This window comes from Dendrobium catenatum, unplaced genomic scaffold (genome assembly GCF_001605985.2).
Source record: "Dendrobium catenatum unplaced genomic scaffold, ASM160598v2 fragScaff_scaffold_218, whole genome shotgun sequence".
Classification (NCBI taxonomy): Eukaryota; Viridiplantae; Streptophyta; class Magnoliopsida; order Asparagales; family Orchidaceae; genus Dendrobium; species Dendrobium catenatum.
This window is the reverse complement of record NW_021318680.1, coordinates 490,357-512,911: the sequence shown is the minus strand read 5'-3', so window position 1 is coordinate 512,911 and position 22,555 is coordinate 490,357. Positions and strand designations below refer to the sequence as shown.

General features: G+C 33.4%; 2 protein-coding genes across 5 annotated transcripts in view; both read left to right on the top strand.

Annotated features, from left to right (window-relative positions):
* Nucleotides 1–841: 841 nt before the first annotated feature.
* On the top strand, nucleotides 842–1,812 carry LOC110095259 (MADS-box transcription factor 29-like). The gene is made up of 5 exons (XM_028693027.1): nucleotides 842–1,029; nucleotides 1,181–1,250; nucleotides 1,483–1,577; nucleotides 1,656–1,735; nucleotides 1,784–1,812. Exons 1-5 carry the CDS (start codon nucleotides 842–844, stop codon nucleotides 1,810–1,812), a joined length of 462 nt encoding a protein of 153 aa, XP_028548860.1.
* Nucleotides 1,813–15,227: 13,415 nt separating this feature from the next.
* Nucleotides 15,228–22,555, top strand: part of LOC110095261 — a 16,372-nt gene continuing 9,044 nt past the window's right edge. For 2 of the 4 annotated variants that reach the window (XR_002302949.2, XR_003700083.1), the window contains exons 1-3: nucleotides 15,228–16,000; nucleotides 16,154–17,280; nucleotides 17,861–17,995. Coding sequence is in view for 2 of the 4 variants with exons in the window: in XM_020820714.2 (XP_020676373.1) it covers nucleotides 15,658–16,000; nucleotides 16,154–17,280; nucleotides 17,861–17,932 (1,542 nt within the window). In the remaining 2 variants the exon portion in view is untranslated. Of the gene's footprint in view, nucleotides 16,001–16,153; nucleotides 17,281–17,860; nucleotides 18,195–22,555 lie in introns of those variants that run through there. The other 2 variants (XM_020820715.2, XM_020820714.2) reach the window with 2 other exon arrangements.

Here is a 22,555-nt window from a genome sequence, read left to right as displayed (position 1 = left end):
GTAACCTTCGATCTTTGTAATGATTGATTGAGTGCCAATCTAACAGTTGTTCTCAAATTTCTAACAATATCTTGTTCTAAAGTCAATTATTGGCTCATATCAACAATATTAGTTCATTGTGTCATCATAAATTTATGAAGGGATGTTAATAGTTATTATATTACCATATTAAATTTATCTCATATATATACTTCTTATTTATTAAAAATATATAGTATTTATTATTATAATATCCTTTTTATAAAGAATATTCTTGAGTCTAATTTTAAGATCATGTCAAATATTAACAACCCTACTCTTCGTCACCATCACCTTTCCTTCAACCTTTCTTTCTCTTTTGTTTCTTTCAACAAAAAGTCTAGTTAGTTGTCCCGTTTATCCAGTGATCAAAGCATTCCTTACCAAACACAAGCCCAAAATAACATTCCTTTTATTTTTCTCCAAGCTAGTGCGTAAAGCTAAAATAAGAAATAAGATATTGCATATATACTCTTCCACCAATATTTCCAAGGCTAGATATTGCATATGTCTCTCGGGTTCTTCAGCTCAACTATCTCAGGCTACTGCGTCCTAGCTTCTTCAACCAAGCTAAGCAAGGAAGAAGTAAGATATGCTCATCTTTCCTTAGTTTTTGTAGGTACCAACGATATAATTCAGATGCTTTTAAACAAAATTATCTACTTATGAGTCCTGTTGAGTTTGGTACATATAAATTGTGGTGATCTAATTATTCTAAATAGTTTTTTTCTTCCATTCAATTGCTGCTGAAGTCCTTAAAGCTATTGCTGTTAAAAGAGGATATATAGCTTTCCGTTTGAATTGTTCGCAGTAGCTAACTAGAATGAGGAAAGGGAAGACTGAGATAAAGAGGATTGATAACGCTGACAATAGGCATTTCACGTTCTTTAAGAGGAAAGGAGAGCTTCTGACAAAGGCAAATGAGCTCACCATTCTCACTGATGCGGAGATCGGCCTTATTATCTTCTCTAGCAGTGGAAAGCTCTACGAATACCACAGTCCGAGCGCAAGGTTTGTGATCATTATATCTATATATAACATTTTAATTTAAAATTCAACTTTAGTTCTAAGGTATAAATGATCAAACTAATTACAATACATAATTCTAGTCGTTTTGAATGGTTTGTACTCATATTAAAATTAATTTTATTATTAACTGCAGCATGGAAGAGATCATTAATAAATATGGTAAAACTACCAACATCAACTTGGAGGACCTTAACCACCAGCAGGTATGACTTCTCAGTCTTATATTTTTCAATGAGCTGAGCTAAAAATAAAAGTTCTACTCTAATGCTTAATTAATATAGAGATTATTATTATTAGTGTTGATATTAATTATAATACTAACCATTAAGCAAAGGAATATTAATTTCTAAACTGACAGAACATCTGGTTACAATTTCATTCAATTTTGTTAATTATATTATATTATATAATTCCAAGTTTATTTCAAATCTGTAGCAACTCCATAGTGAGATGGTGAAAATAAGGCAAGAAATCGATGAGCTTCAGATGAGAATTAAGCAGTTTACTGGTGAAAACATGACTGGCCTAAGGTAAAGGAGATGAATCTTCTTGAGCGGTTTGATCAAATTCTCTATGATTCTACAAGTTTTCTTCAACTGGGCCCACAGATGCATTCGTTTAAGTTGCAAGAGACCAAGCCTAATCTGCAAGGGAGTGGCCTTCGCCATGATCATGAACTCGAGCTCTGGTAATTATCAACTTAGTTTTAATCTTTTTTTTTTTTAATTCCTTTTAGGAATGCATGCTTCTGCTATAATTAATTAGATGCATAATGCAAGTACTTAATTTTAATTAAAACCATATCAATAGTTTTAATAATTAAATGTTTTTTATTATTATTTTTTTGTCTTGCAGAGTCGCAAGCTGAAGGAAGAAGTTATGGAAGCTCGTTTGAGGAGAAGCAGCTTGCAAATAGCCTAATTATTTATTTTATATACTTAATGAATGTAGAAGATCTATATAACCATATAAAACTTTTATTTTATTTATGGTGTGTGATGGAAAGAAACTAAGTCCTTCATAGAACCTCTTTAATTTGCATAGCCTGCTTATGGTGTGCCAAAGTAATTTACTTTCTAACAAAGCATATTCTCATATATTACATGAAGTCCTCATATTTGAATTTTTTATATATATATAAAAAATCCTCGGAGGAGCCTATGCCTAATTAAAAAGGGCACATTCTTTTTAATAAAATTTTGCTGGTTGATTTTAGAAATATTATATTCATGAGTTTCTTGCCTTGATTTAGGCATCACGTGATTTTTTCTAGCAATTCTACTGGGGGTAATTGGAATAATGTGTGCAATGCTAAAAATAATCTTATTTACTGAATATTGATGAAACTTATTGGAGACCAAATGTTATTTCTAAACACCTATTTGAGGGTGAAAGATATACTAAGTACTTTGTTTCAGTACCACTGATGATTGACTGGGTGCATCAAAGATGAAGCATGCATAATGAAGAGTTGAGAAAGACCATGTAGGATTTGATGAAAGATAATAGTAGGGTTACTATATTGAGGGGGAGAAACTCTTACATCATGGGAGGTTTATGATGCCACGAACCTCCATTCATATTCCCCATCTATTGCAAGAGTTCCATGGGAGTGCAATTGGAAGCCATTCCAGAGTAGAAAAGACAAACATGAGACTTGTTGTTGAATTATACTGGAAGGGAATGCATAAGGAATTGGAGGAGATGGTGGAGAGGTGTGCTATGTGTCAGAGCTAGAAACAAGTATATGGCTATGGCTCCAGGTGGGTTACTACAACCATTATCACTTCCAAAAGAGAATGAGAGGAAGTATCCATGGATTTTATAGATGGCCTACCACGATCAGAGATGTTCATAATTACTATGGTGGTTGTTGATAGGTTTGAATAAGTATGCACATTTCACTGCTTTACAACACCCCTAAATCTTAGTGATAGTGGCAATCGCATTCATCAATGAGGTGGTTAGACTACATGGGATTCTAGAGTCAATATTGTCTAATAGAAACAAAGTGTTCTTCAGTCAATTTTGGAGGGAGTTGTTCAGGTTATAGGGAACTATTGTCAAGAGAAGCATCGCCTACCATCTTCATAAGGACGGGCAAAGAGAGATAATAAATCAGAGTTTGGAAACTTATGAGAGACATTTAGTGTAAAGTGGGGAAGAAACTATTCTTAAAACTGCGACCTTATAGGCAAAGGATAGTGGCCAACATGAGGAACAAGAAATTGGCCCTATGGTACTTCGGCCCCTAAGAGATTTTGGACAAGATCAAAACAGTGGCATACCGTTTGAAGTTACCCCGATGCGCTACCATACACCCAGTCTTCCATGTGTCCCAGTCGAGGAGAGCACTAGGGGGCATGCAATTAATACGGAGTTGCCAGCTACACTGATAGAGGAGTTGGAAGTGATATTAGTACCACTATAGTTGAGAGGGGTAAGATCGGATAAAGAGGGAAATAAAAAAGTACTTATTAGATAGAGAGAACTGTCCGATTTCGATGCCACTTGGGAGCCCTATAGATCAATTTCCTTCATTTCACCTTGAGGAAAAATTGAGTCTTTGGGTGTGGGGTAATGTTAGGCCAGCTCTAGAGCAAGCTGAACTCGTCCAACCTAGATCGATTCTTTATAACAAGAGGATGGGGCTGAACTAAGGGGAAGAGAGAGAGGGGCCGGTTGGAGAGATGGGGCCCACGACTTGATAATTAGTTTATTACACAACAACATATTTGAGGATTATTATTTAAACCTTTCTAAAAAATTATTTTTGAAAATCCAAGAAAATTTTAAAATTACTAATTAACTTCTCTTTTGGTTAGCTTTGTGACAGTTCAATAAGGTCTAACAACCTACTCGAACTTTCAGTGTAGAGGATATATTTTGATCCTTTATGGTGATATCACTCTCATATATTTTTATTCTTTCACGAGTCTAATAAAAAAGAGTTTGCTTGTCATTTATTCTATGGCTGGCCAATTTTCTTATTTTGGATTGATAATGTAAAGTGTGTGTTAAATAGTAATGAAGACTCTTATTCTATAAATGTTAAATGATATTAATTTAATGCACATTGCGGTCATATTTATAGTTAAAATATAGTGTGATGTATAGCCTCAACAGAGCAATATCAGAATTAGGAATATTAAGATATTATTTGTCAAGAGAAGCACCGCCTACCATCTTTAGAAGGATGGGCAAATAGAGATAATAAATCAGAGTTTGGAAAGTTACTTGAGGTGTTTTTCTTCTGAAACACCGAGGAGGTGGGAAAAATGGTTAGCATGGTTCGAGTATTGGTACAATATATCATACCATTCTGCTTCTTAGATTATCCCCTTTAAAGTGCTGTAAGGAATAGACTCATCCCACTTGGTGCACTTTGGGAAAGAGAGCCCACTAGTTTCCTCAGTAGAGCAGTACTTGGAGGAAAAGGATAAGTTTTTGGAAGAGTTGAAGAAGCATCTGAAGAGAGAACAAAAAATCATGAAGAAGCAGACATATACACATAGGAGCGACATACAGTTTGAAGTGGGAGAGAAAGTGTTCTTAAAACTGCTACCTTACAGGTAAAGGACAATGGCCAACATACGAAACGAGAAATTGGCCCTAAGGTCTTCGGCCCTACGAGATTTTGGACAAGATCAAAATAGTGGCATACCATTTGAAGTTACCTCCATACGCCACCATACACCATGTCTTCCATGTGTCCCAGTTAAGGAGAGCTCTAGGGGAGCATGCAGTTAATATGGAATTGCCAGCTACACTAACAGAGGAGTTGGAAGTGATATTAGTACCATAATAGTTGAGAGGGATAAGATCAGATAAAGAGGGGAATATAAAAGTACTTATTAGATGGAGAGACCTGCCCGATTTCGATGCCACTTGGGAGCCTTATGAGAGGGTGATCGAAAGATTAATTTCCTTCATTTCACCTTAAGGACAAGGTGAGTCTTCGGGAGGGGGTAATGCTAAGCCATCCCTAAGGCCGGCTGAATCAATCCAACCTGGATCGGTTCTTTGTAAAAAGAGGATGGGGCTGAACCAAGGGGAAGAGAGAGAGGGGCCGGTTGTAGAGATGGGGCTCATGACTTGATAATCAGTTTATTACACAACTACATATTTCAGGATTATTGTTTAAACTTTCTAAAAATGGAATTTGAAAATCCAAGAAATTTTTAAAATTACCAATTCACCTCTCTCTTTGTTAGCTTTGTGACAGTTCAATAAGGTCTAACAACCGACTCGAACTTTTAGTGTAGAGGATATACTTTGATCCTTTATGGTGATATCACTATCATATATTTTTATTCTTTCACGAGTCTAATAAAAATGAGTTTGCTTGTCATTTATTCTATGTTTGGCTAATTCTCTTATTTTGGATTGATGATGTAAAGTGTGTGTTAAATATTAATGAAGACTCTTATTCTATAAATGTTAAATGATATTAATTTAATGCATATTGTGGTCATATATATAGTTAAAATATAGTGTGATGTATAGCCTCAACAGAGCAATGCTAGAATTAGGAATATTGAGATATGATGTTTGTATGTCTAGACATAGGATGTAAAATATTCTGTCTTAATGAAATACTATAATTATAGGAGGTCATAAAATATCATTTCACTTATATAAGCTCGATAGAGATCTTAGTATGCATATACTATGAATCATATATATAATTAAGTGTCACATTCGCATAGATATAAAATTTATGCTCATCAATCCAAAAAAAACTTTATTAAATATTGTATCTAATATTTTTACTATTTTATTCAGCGATAGAATCTCCATAAATATTATTTGTATTTCATTAGGATAATTATTGCAATTAAACTACATGGTAGTAGTTTGTTACAAGTAAACATACGTCCTGATGGATTTGATACTCTACTTTATCATTTTAGTACTTGATTCGGCATGTATTCTTGCATATATTAAGTGGAGTTTTATTATTTTTATATCAAAGAAAACTTAAGCATTATTTAAGGATGATATAGCCCTATATTTTTATACAATTCAAAAATTCTCTCCACTGCCCCCATCACATACATAAGGTCAAAGCTTTTGAAAACTTTTTAATACACATATTTTTAAAATTATTAATAAATATTTATTTATTTCAAGCTCTTTCAATTCATTATTATTAAATGTATTTAGATATTCAACTTTAAAACTATAGTATTAAGGTGATAGACCTTAGGTTGAATGGATCCTTTGATATAAGCTAGCTCAATAGCCTATATAATTATATGAGCTGACTCTTCACTATACTGCGATTCATTGCATGCATTAATTTAATGTAATAGGTAATAGCACCTTTCCCATTTAACATATGAATAGATAGTTTATAGTTTTATTTTTGTATTGATATAGAAACTACTTGGACTAATGTTCTGTGATGCTTTCAAATATCTCTTTATATTTTTAATTTTAAAAAAATATTTATACTTTTATTAAGGTTTTTTTTTTTTTTGCTGAATGAGGTACAAGTAAAGGTTCTCCACCTTGTATATTATTAAAATTAACTGCATGACTTTGATGTTATCATTTAATTGAAAATTATTCTCTTTCTATAACTTGGGCAAGATATATATTTTAGCTTAATAGCAATCCAAATATCTTACCAGCTCATTTTTATAACTTAGGAATTGAACTATAATACCTAAGAGGGGTTGAATTATTATTTTTTTTTAACTAACATGTGAGATATAAAGTACTAAAATTTAAAATCAATGAGAAAATTTTAAAATGTTTAAACAATTGAAATAAAAGGGTAAACTAGGTCACAAGTAAATACCAAGGCAGTATCAAAGATAAATAACTAGCAATATTGTTTGACCAGATCACATAATATGGTTTTTACCAACTAAAAATAAATCTAAATATTTATGTAAGAAGCAAAATCATCATCAATCATATGTTCATCCTTTGAACACAAGTAATGAAAATATAAGTAATAATAAGTGATGATGTAGTAAAAAATGGGGTGAAAAATAAAATTGTACCTACTAAAAATTATGCACATGCCTCAGCCCTTCAATCCAAGATTCCACTATCATCTCTTTATTTGTCATTGGAAAGAGAAACCCCAAACCCTTGGAGAAATTATTACATGTGGATTCTAGACGTAGCTCTGCGTCCGGACTCCAATTAAATCACGACACATGGATTGGACACGTGAATATTCAATATGGATATTGTATTTTGTTTTTCTCTTGCCAGCCCGACTGACCTAGCTCAAAGGTTTTCAATTCAAATTTAGGGTTTAAGGTTTACATTACTTTTTTAAATGAAAATACCCACGAAAGCTCCTCAATATTTAGGATTTTAGCTCAATAAACTTTTAATACATGTTAAGAAAGAAAAAACGAGAAAAAGCGAATGAAGTGAAAACTAGTTTTGGATGAGGACGTTGTATTCTTCAAGTAGATGATATGCCCATAGGATGTGGAGTCCGAAAGGCGGTATGCAAACATATGAGAAGAGAAAGACTTGAAGTTGAAAAAATTGTTGCTTGAAGGAATGATACCTTTTTTCTGTACACTTCGTAGATATATAGGTGGTCTAAGGGGCAGCGCCCCCTCGCAGGGGTCCAAGGTGGCAATGCCCCTACTAAGGTTTCCGGAGGCATCGCCCTCCAAACAAATTTTGGTTGTAACTGTAATGTTAAAGTTTCGCTTGTTTTTTAGTACCCTAATTGTGTCTTTTAAATATATATGTTGTAAAGGGTTTATTATTTGTAATCCATTTGTACTTCCCCTTCTCTCTATAGTGTAGCTGTTCTCCCTCTACCCTACGAAAAAAACTCAGATTTGGGTATTCCATATAAATCTTTTATGTTCTTTTGTGTTTTGTAGATCTTGATTTATTTTTCTCTTTATGTTTGAAAAAAAACCCAGATTTGGGTTTTCCATATAAATCTTTTGTGTTTGTTTATATTTTGTAGATCGTGATTTCAATAATATAATACTGCATTCTTAAATACATAGTAAATACACAACTAATACGCAGTAAATACACAATTATGTTATCTTGACATTTTATCAAAAAAATTGTTCCTTATAACTTCAGTTTTGAATGCCACAGTAAATACACAGTAAAGTTATCTTGAAAATTTATTTTTAAAAAAATTGTTCCTTACAAATTCTGTTCTGAATGCACATTCAATACTCTATCAATATATAGTAAATACCCAGTGATGTTATCTTGACAGCTTATTTAGATTTATGGATATATATAATTTCAAGAAAGCAAACATAATTTAATACCAAATATAGAATAGGGCGAGAAGCATAAATGAATAAAATGAAAGATAAAATTGAGATTCTTGAACAATGAAAGAGAGTGTTTACTGTATATTTATTGTATATTTACTGCGTATCAATTGTACTTTTACTGTATCAAATGTGCAAGTTTAATTTAACTTGTAAGGAATAATTGTGAGCAGATACATTTTTATTATTGAATGGAGAATGCAATAAGAATAAAATATTAATACAAAAATTACTTATAAAAACAAATGTTATTTTACAAATTTTGTTATTTATAGAAAAATGATTCATGTAGCTGACCCCACGTAGTGGGATAAAGGCTTGATGTTGTTGTTGTTGTTGTTATTTACAGAAAAAATTAATCAAACAATACAATACCAACTCTTTATTATGAATCAATGTGAATACAAAGTGCATGTACTGAAAAAAAGATGTCATTCCTATAGGCTGCAATTTTTTCAACTTCAAGTATTCCTCTTCCTCGACATTTGTATACCGTCTTTTGGACTTTGCGTCCTTTGAGCATATCATATGCTTGAAGAATACAACGTCCTCTTCAAAATTAGTTTTTATCTTCATCAGTTTTTCTTCATTTTTTATTTCTCAGTAGGTATAAAAGTTTATTGAGCTAAAATCCTAAATATTATAGAGCTTTCGTGGATATTTTCATTTAAAAAAGGAGCACAAACTTTAAGCCAAAATTTCGAATTGGAAACCTCTTGGCTGGATCGGTCGGGCTGGCAAGAGAAAAATAAAATACATAATCCATATTAAATATTCACGCATCGCGATTTAGTTGGAGTTAAGATGTAGAGCTATGTCTGGACTCTTCACATAATAATTCCTCGTGGCCTTGAAGGATAATAAAAAGACCACCTTTTTCTACTCTAAGCCAAAAAATCATTACCCTAGCCCATTGGCTACCTAATAAACACACCAAAGGAAAAGAAAAAAATTCCAGCTTTTGAATCGAGCTCGCCTTAGCTGCAAATTCAAGAGATTGATGGTGTGTTCTCATCTTAGCCTATTGGTTTAGAGCTTAGACTTTCAACTAAGAGGTCTTGGATTCGAGTCTTTGTGATTGTCAAGTGAGCATTATCGATACAAAATAACTCCAAATAAAGAAATATATATTGTTTTTACTCATTTTAAAACTACGAGCTGTTTTATCCCTAGCTGTACGATGGTGATTGTCAAGTTTGTAAGCTTGCTCTTAAAATTCTCAAGTTTTAGTTTTCTTTGAGGTACCTTTTAAGTTTTAAGATCAAATGGTAGAATTTTAGAGTTTTTTATACAGAAGCTTTGTAAACAACCAGTAATATTTTTATAAACTTAGTTTTTGTGTTGCTCAAAGGAAGAGCTTAAAACTGTAAGGGCATTTCTAGAACGAACGGATCTTGAGGTAGTAAAATTATAGTGAAATCCTTTGCAGTAGATGCTCATTCGATGATATAGGCAGGGGTTGAATCTTGGAAAAAAAAAATTATTGCTCTCTCTTGCTGATTTTTACTTTTGTGATATATCATCAAAAAATTATGTTGTTTGGACACAATCTCGAGGCAAAATCAAGTTGGAAACTTCAAAAATTAAATATGGGATAATCTGAACTCCAATTTTAGCAAACTTATAGTCAAACTTAACGTCTTAAAAATATGAATCCAATGACATCAAATTCAACTCAATTCAAGCCCAAATGGGTTCAAATCAAAGGCCTAAAGCGCATTTGGAAGGTTAAAACCATAATATAGATTGCCAAACCGTTTCCAAATGTGACATGCTTATAATCGGATCGAGGGGCTTGACAAGATGAATCCAATGAGTCCAAGATTGCCGAATTCTGATAACATTAAGACATTCAAATGCATAGTAAACTATCCATGATCGTGGGAATCCACATCTGACCTTTAATTCAAACCACTCACAAAATTATCCTTGATCTCCCTTCCATTTACTGATTATGCCACAATCAGAAAACTATAAATAGACATCTTATTTCTCATGTAAAGAGTCTCTGAAGGAGGAGGAAGAACGGACCCAAGCAAGAAGAGAAGAAAGAGGAAGAATAGTTCTCTTGTCCTAGACTCCTCCTCGACCACCGTCGGACTTCATCTCGACCACTGACTATCGCCGATTTTCTACCGGCTACCAACAAATGCTGAATTTTTGCCTGGCTACTAATTGACACTGGATTTCTACTCGGCTACTAAATGACGCCAAACTTTGGATTGTCGTCAGATTTCTACCCAACGCCAGACTTCTACCCATCACCGTATTTCTACTCGACACCGAACTACCGCCCTTCGTATGACTTCTGTCCATTACCGGAATTCTACCCAATGTTGGACTTTCGCCTGTCACAAAAATTCTACCCGACGTAGGACTTCCTCTCGTCGTCGGACTTCTACATGATGCCGGACCTCCGCCCATCTTCGGACTTCTTCCCATCTCCGAACTTTCGTCAGACTTCTACCAGACACCGAACTTCCACCCATCATCGGACTTTCTTCAGACTTCTAGCCAATGCTGAACTTTCGTCCGTTTCTGAACTTTTGCGATTCATCGAATGTTCGTCAGACTTCTACCCAAGGCCAGACTTCCACCCACCACTAGATTTCTGCCCGACGCCAGCCTTCCACCCGTTGTTGGGATTCTGCTTGACACCAGACTTCCCCCCGTCATCATACTTCTACTCATCGTCGGACTTTCGTCGAACTTCTACCTGACGCGAGACTTTCGCCCATCATCAGATTTCTGCATGACGTCGGACTTTCACCCGTCAACGGTCCTTCTGACCTCCTTCGCCATACAACGATCTTTCATACCTCCATCGCCCGCCGACTACGGTACTACTGACCTCTGTCGCCCACCGACTACGGTCCATCTGACCTTCGTTGCCAAACAACGGTCCTTCCGACCTCTGTCACCTGCCGACTATGATCCTTCCAACCTCCATCGCCAGGCAATGGTCTTTCCGACCTCCATTGCCCTCCGGTTATTATTCTACATGCCAAACAAACATATGATCAATATTGATTCTTTCAAGTCCCATCATATAATGCATGTTATATGATGTATATTTATTACATCAAGCCAAGACATTCTCTCAAGGAAGGGCCTCATTTGTAATTGACTGCAAATATAGTGGATTCATTAATTCAAACTGGGTCAAGCCCCGTAGTTTTTCCTCTTTCAGGGTTTTCCACGTAAAAATCTTGGTGTCTCTTATAAATACTACACCCACACTTTCATCTGTTTGTGTGTTGGATCTTCATACAACGCTAAGACATTAAATTTTATACTTCTCTACCGCCATGAATATTCCAAGACGCAACATTTCTACCATAATTTTCTTAAATAATCTTACTTTCTTATAAATAAAAAACATAATTTCTCCCTCATTTAGATTTTTACAAATCTATGTAATTTTTTAAGAAGCATCAATTCATCTTCTCATGGTTGCATCATACACTTCAATAATTAAGTTATATTATTTGAAAAATTAGTTGTATTAAGAGATAGCATTTGACAGGAAATTAATTATACGTGACATAATAATAGCTCCATCATTATACAATAATAAACGAATATATTCACAAGTTTTTCTTAATCCAATTAATTAACAAATGATAATAATTTGCTTAAATTAATATTTTGTAATTAATTATTAATTTTAGTTTTTTTAAAAGTAAAATTACCTTATTTAAATAGAAATAACATTTATAATTTTAAGTTACCAAAATATATGGAAATAAAGTAAGAAATTACATATAGCCATGTGTTGCTTTTGTGGATATTTTGAACTGTATATATGCTTAGACCCTAGGTTAATATATTTTTTATATAAATAATACTTATTATTAAAATTAATTTTGGAAATTGACATGCATGCCATAAACTTTTATGTATTTATATATTTAATACATAAAATTTAATATTTATTCATATACTATATAAATCTTTAAATCACATTAAAGCATTACTAATATTAATTTTTTCAAGCTAAAAAAATATATTTTCATGTATATATTTTGATGTTATTTGAATGTTAAAGTTTTCTTTCTCTTAGTAAATATTATTTTTAGATATTAGATATATAAATACACACAATTATATCTTGTACATACATGTAAAGTTCCTATATTTTCAATCTATACATATGTTGATTGTTTGGAATATTATTATTTTTATGGAAGATCTTTTTTTATCAATCATAATTATATTAATTATATCATAATTAGCATAGGTACGCCTCATGCCAGCAGGGTGAGGTGCGCGTCAATGCGCATCTCATTCAAACTAAGCCTCACGCCTCACAAAAAAAAAAAGGTTGAGGCGTAGGCCTCAAGGCATTTTTTCATTGGAAATGTGCTGAGACGAACCTCATCTTGTGTAATTTTAAACAATGGATCCTAATAGGAGAAGTTAAGTTAGTAGGGAAGGGTTTTTAGGCTGAGGGTGAGAAAGTTATTTTGAGCTGAAGTTTAGCTATCTTTTTGGGCAGTCATAGGTTTAAGGTCGGAAGTTGTTTTTATAGGGAGGAAATGTAGCATTTTTTTTTTCTTATGGCTTGATAGGGAGTAGCTTTATGGTCTTATTATTAATTTCGAATGAACAAGTATTTTATTGATCATAGTGAATAACATCTCAATCATAAAGCTAGGGTTTACCTGATATGATACAGGCTATATTTATGGGTTGAACATCCCATTATATTTGATTCTCATAAGTGCTTTATCAATTGGAACAAATCATCTAGAATTCATAAGTAGAGAAGTGTGATTAACCTAACTAATCTAAAATGGCTCAAGGTGAGATTCATGATTTTGGCATGTTTAACTAAGAGCATTAGCATACATAACATTCATTACACTCCCACCACCAACAACAATTTTGTATCTCTTCATATTACGATTGGCTATCATTTGAAAAGTATCTTGTCAACATCAGTCTTCTTAATTTAATTTATCCATTGAAAAACGTCTCAAAACAGTCATGAGTGTGTATCATCATAATCACCTTCTCTTTTTTAAATAGGGTCATAATCCAAAATTTTCTCATTTAGTCAAGGGTCTATGCTCTTCTTAAAATAGAATTTTTGTATTTTGCTCTAGTTTTGCATATGATTCTGTTTATGACATTTAAAATAAATAATATTGTTGGTTCTCTTGTGATTTGATTTTTTAGATAAAATTTTGAGCTTTGTGAACCCTAGTGGATGATGAGGTAGTAGAAGTTAAACTAGATGGTTTAGTAGTAGACTTGAATATGAAAATTGAATAGGATAAGTACTTAGGTTTTGTAGAGAGGGTATATTTTCTATTGCTTCTCAATCATAAGTGTAAAGTTAAAGCTTCTTCTAAAGTTTGAGTGTTCATATAGCAATCACAAGCATAGTTTTCTAATTAGAATGCTAATAATTAGCTATGTAGATGTTTTCATGAAACCTATAAAAATATTTTTCCTTTGAAAGTTCTTTCATTTCATCCTAAGTCCATTTACTTCTGCCATTTTAGAATTCTTTTATTAAAAGTTTTATGAAACAAATTAAACATAACAATTTCAATTTAATTAAACTAAATCACAAATATTATTTATTGTTTAATTCGACATCTTTTTATTTAATTAAGATTAATTTAATATTTTATTACTTTTAAAATATGGTAGAATTGAATAAACTCAAATTTACTTTAAGAATACTATTATGCAAAAATTAAATAAAATTAAATATTTTGACACTTATTTTGACAAAAATTATATCAAATGTTTTACACTAATGTTTTTCTTCTTATTAATCCTGACTACAACAATAACAACATTAAGCCTTTGTCTCCTACGTGGGATCGACTATATGAATCTTTTTTTATTATGTCATGTTAAAAGTTAAATACTTGTTTAAATATAATAATGAAAGATCATTTCTATTATTTTATAATCAAGACTTTTTAGGTCTATCTTTATCTTTCTTAATATAAGTAAAATCAAATATCTCTACTTTCCTAGCCGGGTCATCGGAAGGTCGTCATTTTATATGACCAAACCATCTAAGGCAAATCTCTCTAATCTTATCTTCTACTGGAGCTACTCCAACATTTTCATGTATATGCTCATTTTGTATCCTATCTCTAAGGGTAAATCCACCTGAGCATTCTCATCTCTACAACACTTTGGATTATACTTCTCTTTTAATGTCCAGCATTCTGCATCATAAAGCATTGTTGGTCTCACCACCATCTTATAAATTTTTTTCTTAAGTTTGAGGGAGACTTTTCTATCACACAACAAGCCCAATGCATTCCTCCATTCCAACCACTCAACTTGAATTTTACTGATAATATCCCCATCAATTTCACTATCACTGTGAACAATAGGGGGTGTCAATATTTGACATGACCCGAAAACTCGACATGAACCCGACTTGAAAATTTCCGGTGAGGGTCAACCCTCACCCGAAACGGGTTAGGTTCTAATTCAATAAATCAACTAGTTTTAAAAATTGGGTTGAGTTGACCCAGAAACACAAAATTAATCTATTTTTGACCCCAGAACTCGAGATTGAATCGTTTTTACCCGAAAATCGGAGACCCATTTTTTTGACTCAAAATTAGCAATTTTAGGTCGGCCTCGAGCCATTCGGGTATTGTCGGATTGATCTGTACCCAAAACGGGTCGGGTTCGAGTTAACCCAAACAGTGCGTCAGTTTTGGATTTAACTTGAACCCGACCCATGATCTAAAATTGATACCCGAATAAACAATAGATCCAAGATATGTCAAACACGTACTCTTATTAATAACTTGATAATTCAATATCATAATCTCTCTATTAAATTTATTACTATTAAAATTATACTCCATATATTAAGATGGAATGGAATAATAATTATAATAATTAAAAGAACATTCGCCATAACGCTCGCCTGCACCAAAAACACCCGACCGCTATTTCCCGAAACCCTCGACTACAGCGGAGAAGGAATTCACAACGGGAGCTAACGCTGGAGAAGGCGTCGACGGGATCGGCAGAGCTTGTGAGATTTGTGGAATTAAGTTTAATTATCCTATGTCCGGATTTGTTAAATCCCGAATTTAAGCTGGGAAGAAATGAAATGTAAGATTCTGTAAGATTTAGGGGCTGCCAAACTGCATCTTAAAGATGTCATCTTTTTTGTTTGGGAGTATTTATGTTAAATCCTGCGCAAATCCGATTCAAACCCTGCCACCAAACAGCCTCGTAGATTCTTCCATCTTTGTTGACTTTATATCCTTGGGTTTGGTGCTGTGTTGATGGTTGTTAGTGTTTGAGTGGAAGTTGAGGAATTCTCGGATATAAGATGGTTAGATTGTTCTTAGGCCCACCACCTTCAGGTATCTTCGGAGACAGAGATGCTGTGAAGGAGAGAGTAGAACTTTTGGAAAAACTTGAATCAGTTATATGGTCCGCTATGGTCTCCGGTGATCGATATGAAGCTCGCCTATGGCTTTGCAATACGATTTCATCCATTCACTCTATAACTCTTCGTGAGCAATGTAAGTTGTTTATTGACTTATTGAGACTCAAGAAGTCAAAGCATGATGTTGCGGCTCGATTGTTGCAGATGATCTTTGAAAATAGGCCAGGCTTAGCTGGTTCTATCATTGCAAAGAAGATCTGCATGCTTGAGAAGTTTTTTGAAGGTAGATATCTCCAATTTGAATTGCCCCACTCGCTATTGCATTCATTCTATATAATTATCATGCGTGGCATCATATATTATACTCCAGCTTTGTCTTATCTCCTCATAGTTTTAAAATTAATACTATTTAAACAGAAAAATATATGGATTGCAGGGAATCCAAGACGTATTTTGGAATGGTTTGATCACTTTGCCACTGTTGGAGAATCAGGGCATAAAAAAGGAGCCAGAGCACTCTCCAAGTTTGCTTTTATGAACCGCAACACATGCTGGGAGGAGCTTGAGTGGAAAGGAAGACATGGACAGTCTCCAGCAGTTGTTGCCACCAAACCCCATTATTTCCATGATCTGGATGTTCTTCAGACTGTAGAGAACTTTCTTAAGTATGTGCCAGATTTTTGGTCTTCAGATGAACTTGCCGAATCTGTTAAAGATGGTGAAATCTTAAAGATTGATCAAAAATATTTTATAGATTCATTTCTTCACTGGATGTATGAAGAAAATTTAGACGGAGTATGGGTGGCCGTAGAGGAGTTTATGATGAATCAGCAATTCTCATTTCTTTGCCAGCATCTACTTGTTGTTGTGGATGATTCCAGGATGCTAACTTTTTTTAATTCTATCAGTAAATTCATTAATGTAGATGCACAATGCAAGGAATTAAAACACCCATCATGTTGGCTAGAGTACCTCTTGTCAACTTGCAGTGGTTCTGTATCTGTTGAAGAATATATCTTGCTGAATGCTGTAATTTCTCATGGAAGACAGCTTCTACGTCTAATGACTAATGAAGAGCATGAGAGTGAGAAGCAAAAGCTGGAGAAGCTATTGATGAATGCCTTGAAATTTTGTGATACTGATCACTGGTATTTCATAAAAGAATGCACGGAGATGGAAAAGAAGATAGCAATAAAATTGATTGGGCTTCAGTCTTGGGTTATTCAGTATCATTTGGCACAGGAATGCAAAACTCAACAATCATGTGAATTATTGTTTTCTGAGAATGGAATAAGTTTTCGCAGGGCTGAGAAGTTCTATCTGTTACAATCTAATGGAACTTTAGAAGAACATGGTTCAGAGATTGATGATGAAGATTTTGATAGACGAAGTCACAATAGGAGAAGGAAAGAAAAGAAGAGGAGGAAAAAGAAACAGAATCATGCTAATGAAAGTGCTGATGAGCTTTTGGAATTTGAACCTTTGAACAGTTTGCATGATTGTAAATCAGGAGGGAGGAGTTGGCTGCTCTCTACCAACAATTATTCCTGTGCCTGGAATGCTGTATGTTCCTTTTTCTTTAATTTTCCAGTCATTTATTACTTATCTTGCTTCTTTCATCAACTTTCTACATATGAATTCCACCATAGATTATGCTTATGGTTCATAGTTCTTGTGCTTTTGATTTCCATAAGCATTTGATTTGGGAATTTGCAAAATTGCTCAAGTCCAAGTTTATTTGTTCTTAATAATTAGTAGTTTTCCTTGTTAACTCGATGAGATTTCTTGAAGTCCATATCTTACATGTAGCATTGGATGAATTTTCTACATGTCATAATTGAAAAAGCTAGTCTTACAGTAAAGAAATGCAAATTTTCCTTATCTGGCGCATTATATGCATTATGCAGTTTTGGTTTAAGTCATCTTCGAATTGATCTTTGATATGAATTATGAACTAATTAGAATCTTTTGTTAATTTAAAAAATTGTACTTCTCTTCAATAGTTCTTTAGAGAGATCCTTAGATCTGTATCCGTTGTATAGCTTCCTATCTCTTTTTTTGTTGCCAGGCTTAGATTAGGGATGACGTTCTATTTCATTCAATTATGATGTTGATGATTCGAATATCATTTCATTGCATACAGGCTGATTTGCCGGATCATTTTGCCAAGCGTTGTTTTTCTACGTGGATGAAATGGGTCTTATCTATGTGGTAGCTCTTAATTTCACGAGTGGATGTACATTTCAGTTTATCAAGTATGGACATCGTCAATGGTGATGTAAGAAATCAGAAATGTTAATTGTTTTTTGTTATTCTATTCTTCATAATTTATTCTTTGAGTGTCATTTATTTTTTTTATGGTTATTATCTTACACTACGTATATCTTTATTTTTTGTTTTAAACCCGAGCATGAAGCGTGGATTGTTGAATGCCAATATTATCTTCACCTGACGGCTATGCAATTGAAGTTTTATTACCTTATCATGTTAATATTTTGAAATAGCTTATGGCGTGTCTTATAGTTCTTGTATGTTCCTTCATTAATAATACTTATCAATTCCAATCTTTAAAAAAAAAAAAAATGTATATTTATTCTAAAGAGTGGAATCAAAATGAGAACCAAAACCCTTTTTCTGACCTGGTAGAACCTGTAGTCTTTAAAGTTAGTGCTGATTGATAACCTAACTTTGATTGTACATTTCTCCTTTCCCCAACCTTTATTTCACCTTTGTCTCAATTATCTCGAGCCTCTCTTGTCACTTGAGAGTAGGAGGGGCTTTATGTATTACCTCAAGTCTTCCCAATCACCTTTAGTGGGAGGGGGCAGTCTTTACGAGTGAGGTTCGAGTAAAAAGCTTTTCTGGTAAAATGATGGGTGAGTATTCTAGATTCTATGGCAGCACATTATAGCAAATTTTGTTGTTGTTGTTGTTGTTTTTGTGCAATCTTTGATATAAGGAAAAGAAATGATACTGATATAGATTCACTCTATTTGATTTTCTAATGGGTGAAAAATGATGACTAAATCACAGTGAAATCTTGCATCTATTTGGTTCCTTTTCTTTTTTGTCCAAAAGCTAGGAAATAGAGGAGGAACATCATCGAGCTATTCCTTTACCCATTCACATTTCTGTTTCTACATCTCCTTACTAATAACGACAACAACAAAGCACATGACTTTAAGAATCATGGCTTAGACACTATATTTGCGAGCTCATTACAGCTGCATGCTTCTAATTGTCTTAAGGATCTGGACCATTAAAATATAACAAACTTATTCCAGCTTAGCTTTAGAAGAATCTTCCTCTAGAGAATATTGTAAAGCAGTGTTATTATATTGACATAATTTTTTATCAATGAACATACTTTCGACTCTCAACTCTACTCTATTCACCTATTCTACTTATTATTGTTAGTTCATTATGGTATCAAAGCATTTTCTTAGCAATGCCTTGACATCTTTCTCTCTTTTTCTTTCTTTTCTTTTTCTTGTAATCCAAAAGCTTCTTCATAAATCCAAATGCTTTTTCAGATAAAGCACTCATCCTCTGCCTCTCTAAAGAACAATCCAACCCCATTCACGATGAGTACCACCATATTGCCTCCTTCAAAATCTTGATGTTTGGTGTCAAGCATATAATCACCACCAAATTCTTTAGTGATAATCATCAACTGTTGCGTTCCCAAATTGTCAATATATTATACTTATTGACCAATGTCATCGCTCTATAGTCCACCACCACCTCTTTTATTCCCCTATGTCCTTTACCTTGGCTATTGCTTCGCCAAATGGACAACCATTGACATTTTTTTTTTCAATTTGCAAACTACTCTCAGGTCATACAATTGAAGAATGATGCTCGTATCTCTATAAAAACCAATACTATGACTCAATATCTGATATAGTCTAGGGTTAGCACCCTGGTTGTTGCTTTAAATATATTTTCAAATTTTCGTAGAGCGTTAGAACGGATATTTAGGCTCCGTAGGGTTTTGAAAATAAGTGTATTGAGGGGGGTTTAGCCAAGATTAAAATTATTTAAATTCTGAGAGCTTCTCTCATGAAAATTTGTAGCTTTAGTGTGGTGAATATATGGAATCCCTATGATGAAAAATAGTTGGAATATTAAGATTAATATCTCTAGATATAATTTGGGGAGTTTTATATTTTTCTATGTTTTTTAAGAGGTTCTAATAGAGGTTGGAATGAGACTAGGTATTGTGGAAACCTTTTTTGGCCAATAACTCTAAATTTGGCTTGGGCTTTATTGGATGAGGCTACGGTTAGGTGGTGGAATCACTTGTAGTTGATAGAAATTTATTTCTACCATTATTCTACATTTTTTTCACAATTCTCTAAGAGGGTTAAGGTGTTCAAAGGTGCAATGGAACGAGTCTGTCTTATTGGTGCAACCCTTGACTGTCAGATACTAATAGGGTTTTAATTGGGATTTTATGGGGAAATGGTGGGAGATTGGTATTGTTGTGTGGATGAAGATTAGTCGAAGAGTTGTGCATCAAGAAACAACAATAATTAAATTATATAAATTGATCACGTACTAAAGTGAATAGGTTTGAAGATATTACAAAACCTCTTTAATGGAGTGTTAACTACCATCCTTCACTCAAAAGCAATATGCTCCTAAATTTTCTTTCGAAAACATTGTCAATCCATTCAAATGATCATTGTAAAATATTTAGTGGTTTACATGAAAGGATAATAAAAAAAAGGAATTAAGAGTTGGGGCTATTCATGTGAAAGGGTGCAAAGGTAATTCAAACACATTTTGAAAAGTGTAACTACTAATTTTTAAAAATGGAGTATGACCATAACTACATAGAAATTGTTTTTTTTTTTGGTTCACCCACCATTTTCATTTAAACTCAATCTAGCATTACCTCCATAATTAAAAATTTAAAATTCAAAATTTCAAAAGTTATAATTTTAAATTCAAATTTTGAATTTAAAATTTTAATATTTTGATGTCTAAATATGGAAATTACAAATATAAGTATTTTACAATAATCATAACACACATAAAACAACAACAACAATATCAAACCTTTATCCCACTATGTGGGGTTTGGCTACATGAATCCTTTTTCTCTATTGTGTCCTATTAAGAGTCAAATTCTCATTTTAAATTTAATAATCATAACATAAAAAATAAAAATTCTAATTTAAAATCTTCAATTAGTTTCTTGTTGCAGGTCTTTGCATAGCTTCAGCTTGTTTCTTCCCTAGGGCTGTTATTGTTGATCCAATGTCATCACAATGTCGTTGTACTATGTCAATTTCTTTCTAAATGTAAATCTATTGTTAACAGTATTGTGGTTATCGGCACGTTGATACTGAAGATAGCATCCCCTACATCTTTAGTGGGTTGCCTTATACATATCAATCTTTCAAAACTTTCATTTGCACCAAATTCACTCCTATCAATCTCGATGCCCTTTACTCTCTTTTAAGTTGTGAGGAAATCAACATCACCAATGAATTAGCTAATGACACAATTCATTGACCCTCATCTCATTCTTATAACCCAACGAAATAGAATCTGCTTACCATACTCAGGAGGACAAGGCTACAACTAAACCGATTCCCTATGATGTAGAAACTATGCATCTTTCTCAAACAGGGGAGGATAACATTTCTTAGCTATCATATAATGCCAAATTTGTAGAATGGCTAGACATTCTGTTGCTTCCTGTTGACATTGTACTTACCTCAGGTCCTCAACTACTCAGCATCCAATCACCCTCCTTTCTCTCCCCAAGCAGCACTCCCATGATTAGCTATTGGACTCGAGCATTGTGTCGCACCTCTCTTCCAAGCATGGTTTAAAATTATACAATTATAGACCCACGTTAAAGCTTGACACGACACAATTTTAATCCAAAAAAAAAAGGCGGTGAGGCACATGTATTGTGCTTGCTTCATGAGGCTTAAGCCTCAAACAAGGTGAGACACACCTAGAATTATGTCTCTATGCAAGTTTAGCAAAATTTTGAAGAGGTTTCTCAAAAATTAATTTTTAGGTTATTTAAAACTTTTTCAATAAATTAGAAATATATAATTAAATCTATTTATTATATCTAAACATGTCCAACTTGAGCAGAACCCACAACCCAAATTTGCAGCAACATGATGCATGTCACACCACCCTCACACTCTCACTTGATCCTATTCTATGATGCACCGACACTTCTCCTCAAAGAGGCGTGCAGTGTCCGACAGACACTCGTCCGACACTCCTCCGACACGTGTCGGACACGCCGAAAATGTGTCTGATTAAAAAAATATTAAAAACAAATTGGACACGCGTATCTTAAATACTTTATAATTTTTTTAAAATATAATTTCTTATATTTGGCGAGATTTAAACTAAATTTCTTATTTCCTATCCACAAGACCAAATCAACGCTTGCATTTAATACCCATTCATCGAATATTCTCGTTTTCATTTCTCTTTGGCAATGAAGGTATTTTTATCTCCTCTCTTTTTGCACAATTACAAATCTTTCTCTTGTTGAACCAGAGTTGAAAGCAGTGATATTCAATGATGATGATATTGAAGGCCAAAAACAAACCTCTAAAGCTAATCATAGTAGTTGAAGCTTGAATGCTTGATGTTGTAGTAAGTGATTATTTGCTTATATTTTTGTGGTTGTACTAAATATTTTATATTATAAGCTAGACAAGTTATCATGTCATTCATTTATTATTGTTTGTCATTTTTAATATGATATTACATTAATATATATATATATACTAAAAAAAGGTATTGCCGTGTCCGCGCCGTACCCGTGTCCTATATTTTAAAAAAAAGCCGTGTC